At 44.6% G+C, this 20478-nt stretch overlaps 1 protein-coding gene across 3 annotated transcripts in view; it reads right to left on the bottom strand.

Annotated features, from left to right (window-relative positions):
* Positions 1–20478, bottom strand: part of CDC42BPA (CDC42 binding protein kinase alpha) — a 563297-nt gene that overhangs the window by 369995 nt on the left and 172824 nt on the right. For all 3 annotated transcript variants that reach the window (XM_029593037.1, XM_029593036.1, XM_029593038.1), the window contains exon 3: positions 1165–1248. In XM_029593037.1, coding sequence (XP_029448897.1) covers positions 1165–1248 — 84 coding nt within the window. The remainder of the gene's footprint in view (positions 1–1164; positions 1249–20478) is intronic.

The raw sequence follows: 20478 nt of genomic DNA, 5'->3' as shown, positions 1-20478 counted from the left end.
TCCCATTAAAAGCCATTTTTCCACTGATTTTGTTTTTGTTATAACATTAAAATTCCCAGGAAAAAGAAAATAAAAACTGAAAACGAAGGTTCCTGAATATATATATATACGATAGACCTACATATATAAAACCATTGTAAATTTTATGCTGCTATAATAAAAATGAGCTCTCTCAAGAAAAGGCGTCGCTATTCTGCTCTCTTTACATGAACTTGGATCATATTTTACCTGACTTAAATAAGTCAGATAACCATGTAATTCTTTACAACATGTAGACATGAAATGCGTGCTACTTGTCATGTTCAGTACGATGCTATTCTATCACCATTTACTGTGGATTTCTTTTTTTTAATATTATGCTGAAACAAAATTACTAACTCAGTCATCTCTTCTACACCCCCCCCCCCCCCCCAAAAAAAAAAGAGAGACTTCCATCCCACACAGTCTCTACTCCCAGCCCTTTTCCTCCCCTACCTGCTCAGGCCTCTCCTGAAGGAACAGTGCAGCCTTGGTCCATCCAGAATTAAAAAGCGGAAGCAGCCTGACTGAAAACAACAAATGTGAGCAAGGCACACTCAATCCCCATGGCTTTCATGCCTTCCTCCTTTGGTGTGCATTCCCTGCCAAAACAGAGGGTCAGGCATGGAAGATTACTTATGGGAGGCAGGTATTCAACAGACAGCCGGCAATTACCCTACGGGGCCAGAGAAATAAATGCATAATGCAACAAAAAGCAACTTTTATTTTTCAAGTAAGGACTTTCCAGCACCAGAAGAGTCACGGTGTAACTCAGGGGTCGTGTAAGGAAATGATTCTTCACATAAAGGGGCAGATGCATGAAGCAAATGGAACCAAAAGGAAGAACACAATCCAAGAAAGATGGAGAAGCACCGCCGAGGATCCGTAGCTGTAAAGAAGTGAAGGCAAAGTCAGGGCTGAAGCAGCAGCCGCAGTATTGCAACAGAAAGGGAAAAAAGCAAAGATTATACAATCCTTCCACAAATCTGTGAACTATAAGAAAAAAGGAAATGAAACATCAGCCCCAGAGACTGTCAAAACTCTGCTGCTTCCTGTCTGTGACCCTTCCCTTCTTAATTCTTTTTGGCCAACAAGTAACGAGCTCAGTGTGCCTTGCAATTAGAAGGACCTTCTTTGCATGCTTACCTCTGCTCTTTTCAGCATCTCCCATTTGTTCAGTATTTTCATAGCAAATACCTTATCTGCATTTTTTAGTTTTACCACTGCAACCTGAAAAACAAAAAAAAATGAAATTTAAAGATTAATGCCTTTCCAAATCTCCCCATCACAGTAAGGTCTGTCAGTAACGTTAAGGCGTTTTCAGAGGGCCGGTTTAATGGGATTTGATGTTGTTACGGCTACAAAGTTCATAGCCTTTGATGAACTGCCATGCCCTCCATGAAGAAAAACGCCCGGACAGTTATGGCGTTGCGTGCTCTCTCCAGATCTTACAGTCCGAGTCCAGTATCACATCCACCCTGTCAGCTTCTGACCCCCCACTGCAATACAAGTATCCTAACAGAGAAACGATCGAGCAAACAGCACAGCAAGCGAATTCAAATCGTTTCAAAGTAGGCAAGCGATAAAAAAAAGGGGAGCCAGGTGCACGAGAGACTGGTAGTCACACCGAGTTTGGTGGGAGCTGCCATGGCTGCTGCACCTCCGGCTACGTGAAGGTCTCCAGTCGTTAGCACTGTACAATTCAGCATCCGATTCAGGTGCAGAGCCCTCTCACCAGGCCACGATATTGCACGCCATGACAAGTGTGGAGGGGGGGGGGGGGGGTTGGTGATAAACAGAAACCCCAACCCACATGCTGGGTGGAAGACAGTCTAGAAGTATTATTCAAATGTTCGATGAAAACAGACAAAATTACATTTCACCAGATGGATCCAGTGTACTGAAGAGAGCAACTCCTAAACATAAGTAGAGCTGCAGTTTTCTAATACTTGCTTATTATTAATTTTTTTTAGACATATCGCTAACCTTTACTATGCCGTGACTCCTATCTTTGTATATTTAGAAATGTTCCACACACAATAGGATTGCCTCACTGAAGGAGCAACGGGGACAAGTCACAAGAAATGTTATCAGCAGCCTAGCCCAGTGAAAGTGGGAATGGAGGAATAGGCCAGCGGTTAGAGCAGCGGGCCGCCAAACTGAGAAGCCAGGGCTCAAATCCTGCTGCCGCTCCTTGTGACCTTGGGCAAGCCATGTCACCCTTGGACTGTGACCCCTGCAGGCACTTTAAAGTGCCTGAGAAGTGGAATATGAATAAAATAGGTAAAGAAATACTACCATACCTGAATGCCGCAAAAGAGGCGTAGGACTGGGTTCAATTCTTGGGTCCAATGGGGCTGGTGATCAGAACCCCTGGGGGTAGAGGTCCCTCATGGCTACATTTATGGTCCTGGAAGAGCCGTGGCTGTGATGACCGGGCTAAGTAAGTTGGGAGGGGATATAAAACAGGGGGGAAATTCCCAGGTATTTGCAACTGAACTGAGGCCAGGAGGGGGAAAGCGTCAGGTCAGAAAAAAAAAAAAAGGGGGGGGTCTCGAGAGATTATTGGGTCCTGGTACTAATATTCCAATGCATGCACAAAAGCTTCTTCATACCCAGCCCCATTCTGAGCTCCTCGGAAAGATGAAAATTTCACTGCATTATAGCTGAGCCGGGGGGGGGGGGGGGGGGGGGAGGAATTGGAACAAGCCTCTGTTTCATGCCTTCCAAAATGTGTGCCCATTTCATCAACCTAATAAATGAAGGTTGACCGACGTGCCGCAAATGCGCAGTAGAGAGCAGCTCTACTGCGCATGTGCGGGTGAGCATGTCGGTCTTAGCCAGCGTGAGAAAAAAAAAAAAACATGGCGGCGGTGGCGGCAGCCAGTAGCGAGGGAGGGAGGAGAGAGAGAGAGAGGGAGGGATGGACTGAGTAAGAGGGAGGGAGGGAGTGGGAGGAATTGACTGAGTGAGAGGGAGGGACTGAGTGGGAGGGAGGGAGGGATTGAGTGAGGGGGAGGGATTGAGTGAGGGGGAGGGACTGAGTGAGGGGGAGGGAGGGAGGGACTGAGTGAGAGGGAGGAGTGGGTGAGTGTGTGGGAGGGAGGTAGGGGGTGGGGAAGAGTGAGGGGAGAGGGAGAATGAGGGAGAGGTGAGAGACAGGGATGTGAGTAAGTGGAAGGGGGAGAGGGAGAATGAGGGAGAGGTGAGAGACAGGGATGTGAGTAAGTGGAAGGGTAAGAAGTTGTGGAGCAGAGAAAAAGGGAGTGGAGGAGGGCTGAGGGGGAGGGGATGGGATTGAGAGAGGGTGGGGAGTGACTGAGGGAAGGGGAGAGAGGTGGGAGTGACTGAGGGAAGGGGAGGGAGGTGAGAGTGAGGGGAAGAAGGCAGTGGGAGACAGAGGGTGAGTAAGACTGAGTGGAGGAAAGGGGAGGAGTGAACGAGGGGAAGGGGGAGAGAGGGAGAAAAAGTGTAGAAGGGTGCTGTGTTAGAAAACGGACTGAAAAAAAAATATAATGTAGCCCGTTTTAACGGGCTTAACGGCTTGTATAGACATAAAGGGAGGCCACAAACCTGGGTAATTTGCATCAATTTACCATCCTGAAAACCAGGCCCGTATGTGGTTCTCAATGGTCGACTAAAACCTAAATCACCTAAGGTAAACGCAAATCAAGGCAACTAATAAGAGTGAGGTGTTTACTGTACTCCCTGAAATAATGCAGGAGTGGCTTCCATGAAAAAAGTATGCAGCTGGTTATTCTGCTCCGCGTTCATGGCCGGGCCAGCATCCTCGGAGCAAAGCAGGCTATGGGTCTGAATCACTACAGAACGGGAGAAAAACTTTCATAAACCAGGTCCCGGAAGGGAACAGCGTTCTCCTGTCTTTAGGCAGAAATGGATTAAAATGGATTCGAACGTCTTTCACGAGGCTGTTTTTCTTTGCTCACGGCAGGGGACGGTAACATTTGCTGGCATGTGCTGATGGGTTGAAGCTCCCCCCCCCCACCCAATTCTTCCTACAGTTTTCCATATTTCCCCCACAAACGGCAATGCGTCTGGACACACAGCCAAAATATTTCTGCTCCTCTAAAGGCTAAACCCTTTGATTCTGCTCTGGAGATCGAGTGGCCGTGTTTATCTGGGCAGCAGGATTTTAACAACATTTCTAAAGAGCGAGAGCCGCTTCTTCTGAACGTAGGGTTATGAAAAGAAAGATTTCACTTGGACAAATGGTTAGTAGCCTGCACTGGGAAGCAGGAGCCCAGGGATGGGTTCCTACCTCAAACTACTGCTTCTCTGATTAGCCATGGCTTCAAGTGCTGAGACTGAGGTGCTAAGGGCAGGAGGGAAATGCAGGGCTCTCAACAGGACACAAGCGAAACTTCCAAAGACGGGAAGCAGAAGGCAGCTTTGCTCTTGACTGCTGGAAGTCAGCGCAGTAATTAGGGGACCTGCTTCAAACTTGTCCACAAGGGCGCATTCTCCCGACTATAAGGAAAATGGAGCTGAAAGTTAAACTGTTCACCTGTAACAGGTGCTCCTTAAAGCTCAGCAGGCACATACAGGGGGTGGCTCCTCACAGGTTTCCAGGGAAATCTGAGAGATCCCACCGGGCAAGCACAGCGCTCCACGCTCACCCAGCCCGCAGCATGCCTTAATGCTGTAATTAAGCTTAAAAAAGATCCTCAATTACAAAAGAGGTGGCAGGAGGAAGCGAGCGACAGATATCGCCTGTCAAGAAGGTAAGCACCTTTGCTTTCTCTGAAGACGAGCGATTCATTGTCACACAGATGGAAGTGCCTAGCTAACAAAAAAAAAAAAAAGGAAAAACCAACACCACCAATGCACTTTAAAGTATATTTCTAACATGTATTAGTTCCTCCCCCTCCACATCGAGCCATGAGGTAGGCCACATACTCTCCCTCCAACCCACTGGAACCATCTAACTTGGGGTTCCCTTCCCCTCCCGGATATAGAAATATGTAATCTTCATGCAACTTTCCCAACCCGAGATGTTTTCCAATTCCAACAGTGTAAGAGGTCTAGCTTTACCGATCCACAATAAAGCAGTAGTTAGTGACAAAAGGGGCTACTAAGATAGGGCCATCATTAGAGAAACAGCTGTGGAGTCTTTTGGATGTACGCATTGCAGGTGGTTTGGATAAGCAGAACTTTTTCTTTGTCTGAATTTATGTGGCCTTTTATGGGCCTCATGTCTACAAATAAAAGCTCTGTCGTGTTTTCTTTTGCTTACAATTAAATGCTCCTTCCTTTGCAGTCTAATGAAGAGATTAAGGGCATATTGATTTTTATTTCCTTATAAATGCTCTTTCTAATTTTCTTTACCATTGTATCCTCTCTCTGTAACTTTGATGTATTCTTCAGACGTTCCGTTTATTTATATTAAAATTATGAATAAAAGAGAAAAACAGAAAGCAAAGTACACAGACACATTAATAGTAGCAGATGCTGTGGTAAGGTAATGGACTCTTCTGTGACATGCAATACTGAATTATTATGGTCATTACACTGAGCACCATCAGAATTTCATTTTCTCTTTAAAATCCTATTCTTAATTTTTAAGATCTGGCCTATAGGAATTCCATTTTATTTGAGAGATCGTCTGTTTATGCTCACTGGATGATGGCTAAAATTGCCTGCTCCATGTAAGATTAAATTGGTATGAACAGGGAAAAGGGCTTGGTTTCCAAAGGAAATGGGCCTTTTAAATGATTTCCTTACTTTTAGGAAAGCTGGTTATTTTAAGGCCTTTGGCCTAGATTCACTGTGGTCTAGAGTGGGTGTTTGTGTGCAGCGCATAGGGACTGGAGAGGTTGGCAAGTCAACGTTTTTGGATGCATATTTTATGTTGGGGGTTTTTATTGACTGTATGGATTTTTAAGTTTCTACATTGTAGTCCTGTTAACTTGCCTTCAGCATGGCTGTAATGAAATAGAGTAAGACCAGATCATATTTGGCAGTAATGTGCCTGAAGTAGTAGTTAGTGGCAAATCAGACTACTCTGGCACTACTACAAGTAGAGGAACATTGCAGAAGGCCGAATGTGCAACTAGTTTGGCTTAGAAACACCTTTTTTTTGGCCTGAGAAAATGGGAACTGAAGAAGGAAGTGTCTAATTTCATGCGCCCTTTTATGGACCTCATAAATTATAAATATGATGGCAGATAAGGACTGAATCCCAACTGAGTACCATCAAAATAGTTGCATTGCGATTCAATGAGTTCTTTCATCATGATCATCGTCAACTTTTATTTAAAACTGCTTTTCTTTCTGATAAAATTCTTGAATGATAACAGAGCTTGAAATATTGCTCTCTCTCTAAAATGTTCATAGGTAGCACTGACAAAGGAAGGTTTATTTGAAACATCTGCTTAATTTCACTTCTTCAATGAATATTAAAATACTTAAGAACATAAGACTCGCCATACTGAGTCAGACCAAAGGCCCATCAAGCCCAGTATCCTGTTTCCAACAATGGCCAAGCCACCTGGCAGGATCCTATGGGGGTAGACAGATTCCAAGCTGCTTATCCTAGGGATAACTGGTATCTTTTGGCATTAAGCACAACTATTTATGTGATGCTGCCTGAATACTTACAGAACCTCCTGTGATGCTAACAGAGGTGACAGAACAGCTGTACTAGGTCTGTATTACATAAATTAACTTATTTAAAGTGTAAGGAACATTGAATGATTTATTTGTTTTTATATACAGACATTCAATACAAGATAGCACATCGGTTTACAGAGAACAAGAGAAGATGTTTACATTGTAACAAGGTGGTATATAACTGGGAGAAACAGAGGGGGGAAAATGTATTAATGCAAGAATAACTTACGGCTGGGCATGCTTGTTAATATGATCAGATCCATAAAGTCAAGAGGCCGCCAATGAAGAGTGGGTGACTCGCCAGAATGATGGCTACTGCCTGGAGACAATACCCTTATTCAATAAACATACACATGCTTACTGTGACTCCAACATCGCTCTAAGCTTCAACAGCAAGAGGAAATGTGGAAAAAAGGATTTACACTCACAAAGAGGGGAGTAGCTGGCTTGTTACGGCGGTTACTACCCCAAACCAAATAAGCCTGATACTTCACCTTCAATGCATATACAGCATAGTTCTCTGCTTCAACGACAGGGGAGAAGAAAAAAGGGTTCGCACTCACAAAGCGGGGAGTAGCTGGCTTGTTATGGCGGTTACTACCCCAAACCAAATGTTTCTGATACTTCACTTTCGATGCATATCCAGCATAGCTCTCTGCTTCAACGGCAGGGGAGAAGAAAATAACTGATACCTCACGCATATCCAGCATAGCTCCCTGCTTCAACGGCAGGGGAGAAGATAAACAACCAATAAGGACTGCATAACATAGTCTGGGTAAAACAAATAAGCATGGGTGTAGGTTGCTTATTGCGGCGGTTACTACCCCTACTACCCCTAACTAATCAAGCTAGATATTTCAATGGTGGGGGTGGAAGGTAAATAGAACCAAGAGCTAAGAGAAACAGATAAGTATGAGAGAAAAAATGTGTGAAGCTTGCTGGGCAGACTGGATGGGCCGTTTGGTCTTCTTCTGCCGTCATTTCTATGTTTCTATAAGAACAATTTGTGTTGAACAACGAGTTCTGTATAATAAGATGTTTTAGTATAAGATAAGTCGTGTAGGTTGTATAAAACAATATATAGAAAAACTTGACAATCGGTGTTGATTGCTGTTTCTGTAAAATGAGTCTAGAAGCGGGAGTTGGAGACTTCGTGTCTGACTAATAATTTCTAATTGATATATGCTTGGCTTGTGGGTTAGAGGGATTTTGGATCTGTATATGGCTCATTGGAAGATCATTATTGGAGGAGTGGGGTGGTATAGAGTTGACATATTGGTTGTGTTCAAGGAGTTGTGAAGGCTTTTTGAAAGAGCCATGTTTTTAGTTTCTTTTTCAAGGTTTGTGGAGATGGTTCGATTCTTAGGTCTGTGGGGAGGTTGTTCCTTAGGGGGGGTCCGGCCAGTGAGAATGAGCACTCCCTGCTAGAGTTGAGGTGAACTAGTTTTGGAGGGGGGTTGGGAGAAGTCCAGTGTTAGTGGATCGTAGGTTCCTATTAATTGATTTTGCTTAACTGAACTATATCCATAGAAGGGGCTCCATAATTTCAAGAAGAGGTTGGTTTTTTTTTGGTTTGGAAACTTATGACTAAATTCTGAATCAGAAGAGTTGCCATGATGCCTAACCTGGGTATTTGTCATCTGTGCTTGAGCTTCTGCAAAGCTCACGGAACTGTGAATATAACCAGGTAAAACAGATCCCATGAAAGTGGGAACATGTAGGTAGGAAGGGTTTTGGCAAGTATAAGGTGACTGTAAACCAAAATGTATGAGAGCCTGATAGATTAAGGAGACGTTGTAAATCCAATTTCAGCACAGGGCATTTGATCCACAGACAACAAAGTGGATGCTTCACCTTCACCCCTACCAAACTAAATCAGGACCCTAGAAACCGATGCAAATCTGGACCACAGAGCACTATGGGCTATTATTTATTAAACCACATTAAAACCAGGCATTTCCCACAGCCAGGAAAGTGCAGACATCACTGCGGGAAGGCAGGATTCTGACCCCATCCCCTACTGATGGCTAAAAGGGACCTGAAGCTCCAGATTAACACCCCCGACCCCCATACCACACCCAAACTATAAATTGGCACGCCTGATTCCCACCCGAAATTAAAAAAAAAAAAAAAAAAAAAGATCCCATACTCCCCTGCTGGTGGCTCTCCTCCCCCAGATCCCTTCTCAGCATTGGGATTCCGCAGATGGTAAAGAGGCAGGAGTGACCCCCAGTGGCTCCTGCCCTGCTGGTGCCACCTTCCCAGCATAATGAGGAGCCTCATGCCAGCTAGCGCTATTTTGGAAGAAAGCACTGGCAAAGCGGGAGCGACAAATTATCGCTCCTGCTCCCAACCACCCAGAGGCTTGCAATGGTAAGGAGGGGTACTGGGCGAGGGGCATAGGTGGCTCCAGCAGGGGAGATTAATTTTGGGTGGTGAGAGGGGTTCTACCAATTTATACTTTGCAGGGCGAGAAGGGAAATGGCCTTTTGAGAACAAAGGGGGAGGGGGGGAAATTCAGTGCCAGGAAGATGGTTAATTTGGGGTTTCAGGTCTCTTTAACCAATAGCCAGGGGGTCAAACACTGGCAAAAGTGTTAACGTGATGTGTCCCGCCTGAGTAAATTAACTACTGAACAAGAGTTAATTTTTGCTCATCAGCAGCATTAATGCAAGCCTCATTAAGAAGACAATAAGCTCATTACTATTTTGCATACTGAACTCATCTGCATACTGGCACAGGGGACGTCATTTAGGCCGCATTAGTAAAGACTGAATTTACTAAAATCACATCCGTGGTTTGTAGGTGCGTTAATCCCTGCCACAGTACTAACGCAGTTTAGTAACTAGATCTCTATGTATTGGTAATGGCTCTCTCACAAAAGAGAGATGCCTCAGATGGCAGTCTGGTAAAGTCCTACCAACAGATGCTGCCTGGAAACCTGGATCCTGCTTCTTGTGGCTTGTATTACAAAGCTTAAGATATTCCATCGGAAAATGGTTTTTGGGTTTTGTTTTTTTTACAATAATTGTGTTTAGTCATTTAACTCCAGCAGCAAATGAAAAGCACCATTTCTGGCTAGGAAATAATCTGAATACACCCCTTCAAAATGTTCCTAAGCAGGAAATCGTACATTAGTATTTATTTGCAGCCAACGTGGGAAGTGTTTGAAGAAGAGCTGCATCAGAATTATTTACTTTAGTAATATCTTCCAAATTCTTCTAATTCTGTAAAGGATCCCTCATTTATGATGCACTGAAGAGAGTCGGAAACGGTACTTTACTAGTCTGAAATAGGAAGTTACTCTGGCCTCAGAATCACTGCTTTGGAAGGCCTTTGCCCTTAGGGATCGCGTCACCATACAAAAAGTGGTATCAGCTTGATCTGCTGTGCTCTGCTCCTTACAGTCCCTCGTAAAAGGCTGGGAGAAGAAAGATCTCGTTCTTTTCTGTCTTGAGGAAGACAGACGGGGTTTTCTGCCAGACCCTTCATCATTTTTATAAAGCAGTAAAGCCTTTTTACTTAAAAAGGTAAACTTAACAGGCAAGCCCTGCAAAAAAAAAAACCTGTCACCCGCTGCTTGAATCACGGACCCTAAACTATGTGCCATCGACTTTGTAGACAAGGAAATATTATAATAAACTACATCTGTTAAATATGTAAGTGCCACAAGGATGTGCGAAACTGGTTTGCGTGAATCTTGTCCCGTCTCTTTTAAGGCCTGATTTACTAAGCTTTTTTTTTGACCATAGATAAAGAGTGGGGAAAATGCCTTCGTAAATGAGGACCTTAATTTGTTCTAGGCAATTAATTATGGCCCGTAAAGCATAAGCTTTAAGCACGCCTCTCCACACTATCTCTGGAGCTAGCTGTCCCTTTTCCTGGGATAATTATTCCCTTCACAGACTTGAAATACAAAGACTCACTTTTGCAATTTATTCCATATTGGTGTAACATTAAAATTATGTCCCATTTTGTCAGAAAATAGTCACTCATTTATTGGCAGTATTTCTATTACGCTGATCCTAATTACTGCTCTCAGTCAGCGGTGAAAAGTGCTTCACTTTTTTTTTTTTTTTTTTTTTTTTACAAAATAGAAAATGCTTCTTTTCCATTTGCAGCTCTAAGGGGAAATCATCCCACAACACTGGTCCCATTACAGCAGGTCTCTAAGTGAATTGCCTTTACAGAGGGCGCTGACGGAAAGGCCTGACAAAAGGAAGTGAGGGATCCCCGGGGACTTTATCCAGTAATGGGTGCCCTGAGCCAATCAGGGGCTTCCCTTCTGATGCCCTTAAAATCCAGCCTTACAATTCAGAATTGAATCCGCCATGGCACAAGTTCCTCGGTGCAGGAGTAATATTAAGGTACTGGTGGCAACCAGAAGTAAGCTCTGAAAAAATTGCCATGTAAGAAGTAAAGAAGCAGGCAGACCAAAAATAAAAGGGAATTGCAATAAGAACATAAGAACATGCCATACTGGGTCAGACCAAGGGTCCATCAAGCCCAGCATCCTGTTTCCAACAGTGGCCAATCCAGGATACAAGTACTTGGCAAGTAGCCAAACACTAAGAAGATCCCATGCTACTGATGCAATTAATAGCAGTTCTATTCCCTAAGTAAACTTGAATAATAGCTGTTAATGGACTTCTCCTCCAAGAACTTATCCAATCCTTTTTTAAACACAGCTATACTAACTTCACTAACCACATCCTCTGGCAACAAATTCCAGAGTTTAATTGTGCGTTGAGTAAAAAAGAACTTTCTCCGATTAGTTTTAAATGTATCATATGCTAACTTCATGGAGTGCCCCCTAGTCTTTCTATTAGATAAAAGTGTAAATAACCGATTCACATCTACCTGTTCTAGACCTCTCATGATTTTAAACATCTCTATCATATCCCCCCCTCAGCCATCTCTTCTCCAATAGTTCAGATGAGTTCATACAGTCTGTAATATTGATCTAAAATCACCCTCGGAAAGAAAAGGCTTCCTTCTGTTTTTACTTGGTTTTATATGTTTAGATTTCACATGGAGATTGTGTTTGCTAGGACTAATTTACTACAGATTTAATACAGAAGGAATTTAATTCAAACAAGAGTCCATAAGTTGGGTAACTAGGAGGATGCAGTTAGATTAATTGTAGTGTTTTAAGGGTCATTGCTAGACAAATATAAAATAAATCCATAGACTAAAAGTACTTTAGGTTAGCTTTACATCCCTGCTTCCCTTAGAAATTTTAACTCGATAACAAAACAAAATGATTGATGCAGGAAGTAGTCCAGCAGCGAGAGGGAGCTTTCCAGTCCTTTGCACTGAGTGCCACCACATGTATGATTAGCTCCCAGCTGGCCAGATGTCAGACGGGTAAATTTTTAAAGGGCCGCACAGGCGTCCATGTGCGCGCCGATTTTATAACACATGCATGTCACCACGCGCATATATTAGAATCCAATACCCGTGCACACCCGTGCTCCCGATTTTATATCGCTGCGTGCATGTGCCCGCGGGTTCCGACTGGCTCGCGCAAGGGGAGTGTTTTATTTTAAAAACGTGCGGCAACACAAACAGGTCTTTGCCCAGTTCCTGCCAATAAAGGAGAGGACTGGGAGGGAATGTCCCTTCCTCCCTTTTCCCCTCTCTCCACCCCAACCTCTAATCCCCATCTAACTAATCTCTTTTCTTTTTTTTGTTTTGATACTTACTTCCTCTCAGCAGTAGAAGTAAGTTGTGCGCGTCGGCCGTCCCCCGCACGGACCCCGCCCCTTTATGCCCAGCACGTCCGCGCGTGCCAGGAGATGTGTGTTGGCTGGGCCATTTTGAAAATGCGCTCGGCGCACCCGCGGCCCTGACACACGCATATTTGCCGGGATTTCCATGCGTCGGATTCTGAAAATGTACTTGTAAGTGCAAAGAGCTACAAGCCCTCAGAGAACGAGTCCAATCTCTGGAGGCTAGAGAGGCAGAATTGCAGGATCTAAGGGAGACAGAGAGGTATATAGAGGAGACCTTCAAGGACAGGATAGAGAAGTCCCACCTCCAATCTGGTAGCCCCTGTGCTGCTTTGGAGGAGAAAGGTCACCTGGAAGGAGAGCAACAGCTCGATGAGGCAGGAAGCAATCCTGTAGCTAGGGCCTGCCCTCAAGGTAATGTGGTATCCTCTCACACTGAGGATAAGTCTCCAGTGACAGGTGCCCAGGAAGGAAGGGTTAGGATGGCCGTTACAGCTGATGATTCAGTTATTAGGAGAGTTGATAGCTGGGCTGGCTTGGTAACTTGGAAACTTGTCCCCCTGGTGCGAAGGTGGTGGAGCTCACGCATCACACAGATAAGATTTTAGATGGTGCTGGGTAGGAGCCGGCTGTCTTGGCACCTGTGACCAATGACATAGGAAAGTGCAGGAGGGAAGGTCTGAAAGCCAAATTTAGGGTTTAAAGTAGAAAGCTGAAATCCGGAGTATGCTGCCTCCAGGGTAACCTTCTCAGAAATGCTCCCTGTTCCATGTGCAGGAGCCCAGAGGCAGGCAGAGCTCCGGAGTCTCAATGCATGGATGAAACAATGCTGCAAGGAAGAGGGGTTTACATTTGTTAGGAACTGGGCTTCATTTTGGGGGGAGGGGGAGCCTTTTCCAAAAGGATGGGCTCCACCTTAACCAGAGTGCAGCCAGGCTGCTGGCGCTAACCTTTAAAAAGGAGATAGAGCAGCTTTTAAACTAGAACAAGGGGGAAAGCCGACAGTCGCTCAGCAGCGCATGGTTCAGAATGATGCATCTTTGAAGGAAGCCAAGAGCAGGGAAGACAGGGCATCCCAGTCCAGAGGCTGTAATACTTGCCAAAAGAGGATCAGGTGCCTTTCAGTAAAGTGCAGAAAGATTCCAAATTATCCCTGTCAACTGATGAGCAGGTTATTAATACAAACAAGGAACATACTTTGAAATGTCACTATACAAACGCTGGAAGTCTACAAAATAAGACGGGAGAGTTAGAGTGTATAGCACCAAATGAAGATGTAGATATAACTAACATATCGGAGACCTGGTGGAAGGAGGATAACCAATGGGACACTGTGATGATAGGATACAAATTATATCAAAATGATAGGATGGATCAAACTGGTGGAGTTGTGGCACTGTATGTTAAAGAGAGCATTGAGTCAAACAGGAGAAAAGTTCTGCAGGAAACAAAATGCAAAGTTCAATCTTTACGGATAGAAATTCCAGGTGAAAAAAGGAATAAAATAGTAATGGGGTGATTTACCATCCACCTGGCCAGAATGAACTAAGACAATGAAATGCTAAAAGAAATTATGGAAGCTAACAAAATCAGAAGCACAGTCATAATGGGTGATTTGAATTACCCCAGTATTGACTAGATGAATGTTACATCAGAAGATGTAAAGTTCCTAGATTAAATAAATGAGTGCTTCATGGAGCATCTGGTACAAGAACCAACAAGAAGCGAAACTATTATAGACCTAGTCCTTAATGTAACACAGGATTTGGTGTGAGAGGCAACAGTGTTGGAGCCACTTGGCAATAGTGATACAACATTACCAAATTTGATTTAATAACTGGAGGGAGCGAAAAAAAAAAGAAATCTACTACGACAGCATTTAACTTTCAAAAAGGTGACTATGATAAAATAAGGAAAATGGTTAGGAAAAACTGAAAAGAGCAACTGCAATGATTAAGAGTTTAGCTAAGGCATGGATGTTGTTTAAAAATACTATCTAGGAAGCCCAGAACAGATGTATTCCACGCATTAGAAAAGGTTGAAAGAAGGCTAAACGACTACAGGCATGGTGAGAGAGGCCCTAATATCTATAAGAACATCTTTCAAGAAATGGAAAATGGATCTGAACGAAGAAAACAGGAAACAGTATAAACACTGGCAAGTCAGATGCAAAGCATTGATAAGGAAGGCAAAGAAAGAATTTAAAAAGAAGCTTGCCGTGGAAGCAAAACCCATAAAAACGTTTTCTGGTACATTCAAGGTAAAAAGCATGCGAGGGAGTCAGTTGGACCATTAGATGATCATGGGGTAAAAGGATCACTTAGGGTTGACAAAGCCATAGCAGAGAGATTACATTAATTCTTTGCTTCAGTATTCACCGAGGAAGATGTAAGAGATATATCCATTCCAGAAATGATATTCAACGGTGATGATTCAGAGGATCTGAAACAAATCTCAGTTATTCTGGAAGATGTACTAGGGCAAATTGACAAGCTAAAGAGCAGCAAATCACCTGAACCAGATGGTATACATCACAGAGTGCTGAAAGAACTAAAAAATGAAATTGCGAATCTGCTATTGGAAATTTGTATATCAATATCTTCTATGGTACCTGAAGACTGGAAGGTTGCCAATGTAATGCCAATTTTTTAAAAAGGGACCAGAGCTGTAGAATTCAATGCCTCTACACATCAGATTGCAAAACAACTTTTTGACGTTTAGGAAAAAAAGTAAAAATATGGCTATTTCCATGTGGGTGAGTTGGAATGGGTGAGGGCTTTTGGAGAAGCATTTTTCTTCAGGCTGTTAGATTTATGAGAATTGGTTAGGTTGGATAAAGAGGTGGTTCTTGAGGTGTAAATAAGATCTGGCCACTCCCTTGATAAGGGTTAGAGTTGGAAGGGGATGGGGGTCTGAGGGGTTGTTTTTTCATTCTTGATGTCCCTCTCCAAACACTGGGATGTAAAAGTGTGGTAAGAACTCCATGTTGCAGCCTTGCAAATTTCCTCCATGGAGGCTGATTGTAGATTTGCCACCGATGCTGCCATGGCTCTGATTCTACAAGCTTTGACAAGACTCAAGATTCAGGCCCACCTGCTAGCCAATCTGACACATTGAGGTTTATATTCAGCCGCTATGCCCTACGGCCTGACCAGAGATAGCCACAGAAGGTAACCAGCTAATCCTGACTATAGGAGGTAGCTGGTTAACTTAAGTGACTAACTCCGCTCCTCCCCAGAACGCCTCCTGCCCACCTGCAGAATGCCCCCGTCTTATCCAGCTAAATTCAAGCCGGGTAACTAAAATTTAGCAGGATAAGGGCTGAATATAACCTGGTAAGCCATTTAGATGGATAACTATTACGTTAACCAACTAAATGGCTTTTGAATATGGACATCATTGTGTTTTACAAAGGCAATCCCAGATTTGTCGGTGTCAAAAGAAACAAAAGACTGGGCAAACTTTCCATGGGCAGAAGACTAGGCTTCTTTTGCAGTTTGTGTGCAAGTTGTATGCAGTAGAACTCTTTATTTTTTATTTTTTTTTAACATAGTCACTGATCCTGAAAAAACATCCCTCCTTTTCTGAAACATAATATAGTTCATTTTATTCCACTGTTCAGGTTTTAAATTCCCCTTCTTCTGTCTCTTGGCCCGGTATTTTCAGCTGAGCTCACTGATTGGCGCCATGAGCAATAAAGAAAGTAAAACCACAACAAATAACTCTTTGACTAACCTTAACATAGAGAGGTTTTACTTCTAAAAAGCGTACAACTGCCAAAGGAAAAGGGGGGCTTCATATTTAAGCAATAACCAAAATTGAAATATATATATATACCACCATTTAACATTTTTTAAGCCATTCCACAATGCACTATACTCAGGATGATTTACTGGCAGCTAATGAGAAGTCATTCAAAACGTAGACGTATTAAGAAAGAAGCAAAGTAGTAGACTATTTATAGCAACAAAATACCAGGGAAGACAGGAAGCTAAGCAGGACTGCAGCATAGTATTCTGATGATTTCACCTCACAATATGGTCCAAGATTTTAGACTTACAACCGGGGGTACTGACACAGTGCTCTTCGTACTCCTGACCCTTTTGAGGGTAGATTCAATAACCACACAGTGGTGAGGCAGCTGGGTACCCGTTGAATCCTGTAGTTTTCTGGACGCAACACCTTGCGTCTTTCTGCTCTCTCACCAGGAGTACAACACGTGGGATTTCCCACACCCTCTTATGTACAATCTGGAGGAGAGAGCGACAAGTACCGTCACCAACTCTTTCAGGGAGTAGAGGTACTTCAGGAAATCAAGTAAAAGCGCTCTGGATTCTCCTTATACCTACAAATCATATAGAATGTCCTTCTTTAAACAAAACTTGGAAAGGGAAAAGTCTCAGGTGGAGAATGCACTTCTTCCTGTTACGTGGAGGGGGAGAGAAGAGTCCGGAAGGAAAATCAGTACTATGAGTACTTAATATATTGAGGAGTTAAGGAGCATTGAGAAGGTGCTGAACTGATTACCAATGGGCCCATTCTCAAGTCAATACTTTCTAAGACCAAGGTCAAGGGAAAAATCGGATTTGCAATGCTGACACAGCACTGAAATAAGAGCCTTGACATGACCCACTAGAATCAGGCCTGCCTGGGCATTACAGAAGTGATACCATCTGCGAGCCAATTAGACAGAATGTGTTTGGCAACTGCAATCCCAGATTTGGTGGTGTCAAAAAAAAACCCAAAAACAAAGGGCTGGGCAGGCTTTCTATGGACAGAAGATTAGGATTCTTTTGCAGTTTGTGTGCAGCACCTGTTCAACTTTGTGGACATATGATCTGGAAAAATGTTGGAAGGATGATGACTGATTAATATGGAAGTCCAATACTACCTTACGGGTCGATACAGTAAAAGTCACGAGACAGCGGGCGGGCGCCCACTCTCCTGTGCGCGCGATTTAGTATCGGCCCGCATGCAAATGAGGGCCTGCGATAAAAAGAGGCGCTAGGGACACTAGCGCGTCCCTAGCGCCTCTTTTTTGACAGGTGCGGCGGCTGTCAGCGGGTTTGACAGCCGACGCTCAATTTTGCCGGCGTCGGTTCTCAAACCTGCTGACAGCCACAGATTCGGAAACCGGACGCGGGCAAAATTGAGCGTCTGGTTTTCAACCCGCGAGCCGATTTAAAAAATTTTTTTTTAATTTTTTTAATGTTTTCGGACCTCCGACTTAATATCGCCATGATATTAAGTCGGAGGGTGTTCAGAAAAGCAGTTTTTACTGCTTTTCTGTGCACTTCCCCGGTGCCAGCTGAAATTAACACCAGCCTTTGGGTAGGCACTAATTTCTAAAAGTAAAATGTGCAGCTTGGCTGCACATTTTACTTACTGAATTGCGTAGGAATAACTAATAGGGCCATCAACATGCATTTGCATGATGCAGGCGCTATTAGTTTCGGGGGGGATTGGACGCGCGTTTTCGCGCTTCGCCGGATCGCACTGTACTGTACCGGCCTGTTAGGCAGAAACTTAGGACATGTGCACAGAATCACCTTATCATGAAAAAACATGGTATAAGTTGGATAGATCACTAGAGCCTGGAGCTCACTGACTACACGCTGAAGTCACCACCATCAAAAACACAATCTTCAAGGTCAGGAACTTCAGCTCAAGGAGTGCAGAGGCTCATAGGGAGTATTTATCAGCTGGATCAGTACCATACTTAGGTCCCAAGACATAGTGTAGAGGCCTCTAGTGAAGCAAGCCCCATATGAATCAAAGGCTGTACAGGGATGAGCTTACATACTACATAATGGTGCTAGGTGCCAACTGCGCTGAGATGAACCCTTATTGAGCTGGTCTTGAGATTTAGCTCGAAAAGATGCAGAAGATATTGAAGTAGTTTGTGTGTGGAGCAGGAGAAAGGTCTAGGGCCTTTTTCTCACTCCAAAAGGCAAATCTCTTCTACTTTAGTCCATAGAACTTCTTTGTGGAGTCCTCTTTTGAAGCAAGGACATATCCTCTGAAAGATCTAGAGGTTGCAAGGCTATCTTTTCAACATCTAGGCTACATGAGCCAGGGACCCATTGTTAGGATGGGTCCCTAATCCTAAGTGATATTCCCTAACTTGATTGAGATCCTGATGGTCAACTCCTGAAACCAAATCTGTGTCAGCCAAAAGGGGGCTATCAGAATCATAGCTCCCCAGTCTCTTCTGAGCTTCAACAAGGTCTTCACAATGAGAGAATCAGAGGATATACATACAGCAGGCCCTCTCCCCAGCTGAGGGCAAAGGCATCCAAGGCTAGTTTGCCTTGACTCCCTTTCCAGGAACAGAAGAGCATGAGCTTTATTGCCATGCGAGACCATGTACCAATCTACCATGAGTGCACTCCATTTATAGAATATCTGGTTAGCCACCTTTGGTCCAGGGACCATCATGGGGTTCCAGGACCCAACAATCTGTCAACCAGGACATTCTCCTTGCCTGCCAGAAACGAGGCTCTAAGGACCATTTCCTAGGAGATGGCCCAGCTCCACACCTGTTCAGTCTCATTTAAAGGTCAACCAAGTCTTAATCATTAAATCAGAGGAACAGTGAATTTAGACTTACAACAGATGCAAATATAGTTATCTGGGTAGCAGCCACATTGGTTATATTAATTGACTGTATTGTCACAGGATTTGGAGGTGAGATGAGTGCAGGAGACTGAGGGATGTTGGATTTGGAGGTAGGAACTTTTATTCTCATCTTCTTGGGATGGTAGAAAACCAAAAGAGAACATAAGACAAGCTGAAATAGATAAGGAGTGATATCCTACAAGCCGTAAAGCTGGAGTACATCCTGTTGCGCTGATGGTAGACCCTTGGCCAGATGTGGGGTTGGCGCTACCCACAGGGCAAGCCCTAAGGGTCCCCACCATCAGGTGGTGGAGCAGGCTAGGATATGGAGGCCAACTGGAGCTTCACCAATACCAGCCCACGTTCCCCTTAGGTTGAGCCCTCAGGTGCCGGGGCCGGCTGGACCTAGGTGGGCCTCCGTGAGAGAACTCCCAGATGATGTAGTCAAGGGTACGCCAGGAACTAGCAAAGGTATTAGAAGGCCGACGATGGTCCGGACGAGGCAGGGTTCCAAAGACCCAGATGCCAACAGGAACAAAGGAGAACAGGGGGCATTCAGGTAAAGGATAGGCCGAAGTCTGAGAGGCCAGGTCCGTAGTAGACACTGAGTCCAATGCAAGCTGGAATCAGGGCAGGCAGCAGGAAGGCACAGTACCAGGAGTGGAGCAAAGCAGAGGTCAGTGCCAGGAGATAGAGCAGACGTGGTCCAGACGAGACAGAGGTCTAATACCAGACAATCAGTCCGAGCGTAGTCCAGGCGATGCAGGGGTCAATACCAGAGAATCAGTCTGAGGAACGAGGAGCAGACAAGGGAACACACAGGGACAGGAACCATGACAGGAACCAGGAACGAGCAACTAGTACACGAGCAATCGTGGAGACCTGCTGCCAAGACAGGGAAAGAGTGGCTAGGCCCTGCCTTTTATACAGAGGCACAGTGAAGTCATCATCCGGGGCCGCGGGCTACTTTCTCGCCACGGCCCCTTTAAAAGAGCGCAATTTGCGCATGTGCACACCTAAGCCGGAACCCAGAGGAAGGAGGGCGGCGGCGTCACTCCGCGGCCCACTCAGGGAGGCCCGCCGGTCACCAGGAGGAACAGCATAGGAGTCAGAAGCGGGAGAGGTGGCTGCAGGCGCTCGGGGACGGAGGCGGCTGCCCGCCGCCATGAGCAAAGGTGAATCGGAGCTGGCAGCTGAGCTCCTGGGGTGAGTTGCCCGGGCGTGGGCCTTGCACTGCCAGGACACGTAACAGCACCCCTCCTTTACACACACACACACACACCCCGGAGGTTGGGGCTTGCCCAGTTGGGCATGGTGGAACTGAAAGAGAAGTCCTTTGTGCAGAATGTTACTGGCCGGTTCCCAGTTTTCCTCAGGTCTGTAACCTTCCCATGAGAGAAGGTACTCACAGCGACGTCCTCTTCTTCGGACATCCAGGACTTCTTGAACTTTGGTTACTTGCCAAAGTTCTTCTTGAACT

Source organism: Rhinatrema bivittatum, chromosome 3, assembly GCF_901001135.1.
Source record: "Rhinatrema bivittatum chromosome 3, aRhiBiv1.1, whole genome shotgun sequence".
Lineage (NCBI taxonomy): Eukaryota > Metazoa > Chordata > Amphibia > Gymnophiona > Rhinatrematidae > Rhinatrema > Rhinatrema bivittatum.
The sequence above is the reverse complement of the archived record's forward strand: the minus strand, read 5'-3'. Positions and strand labels throughout refer to the sequence as shown.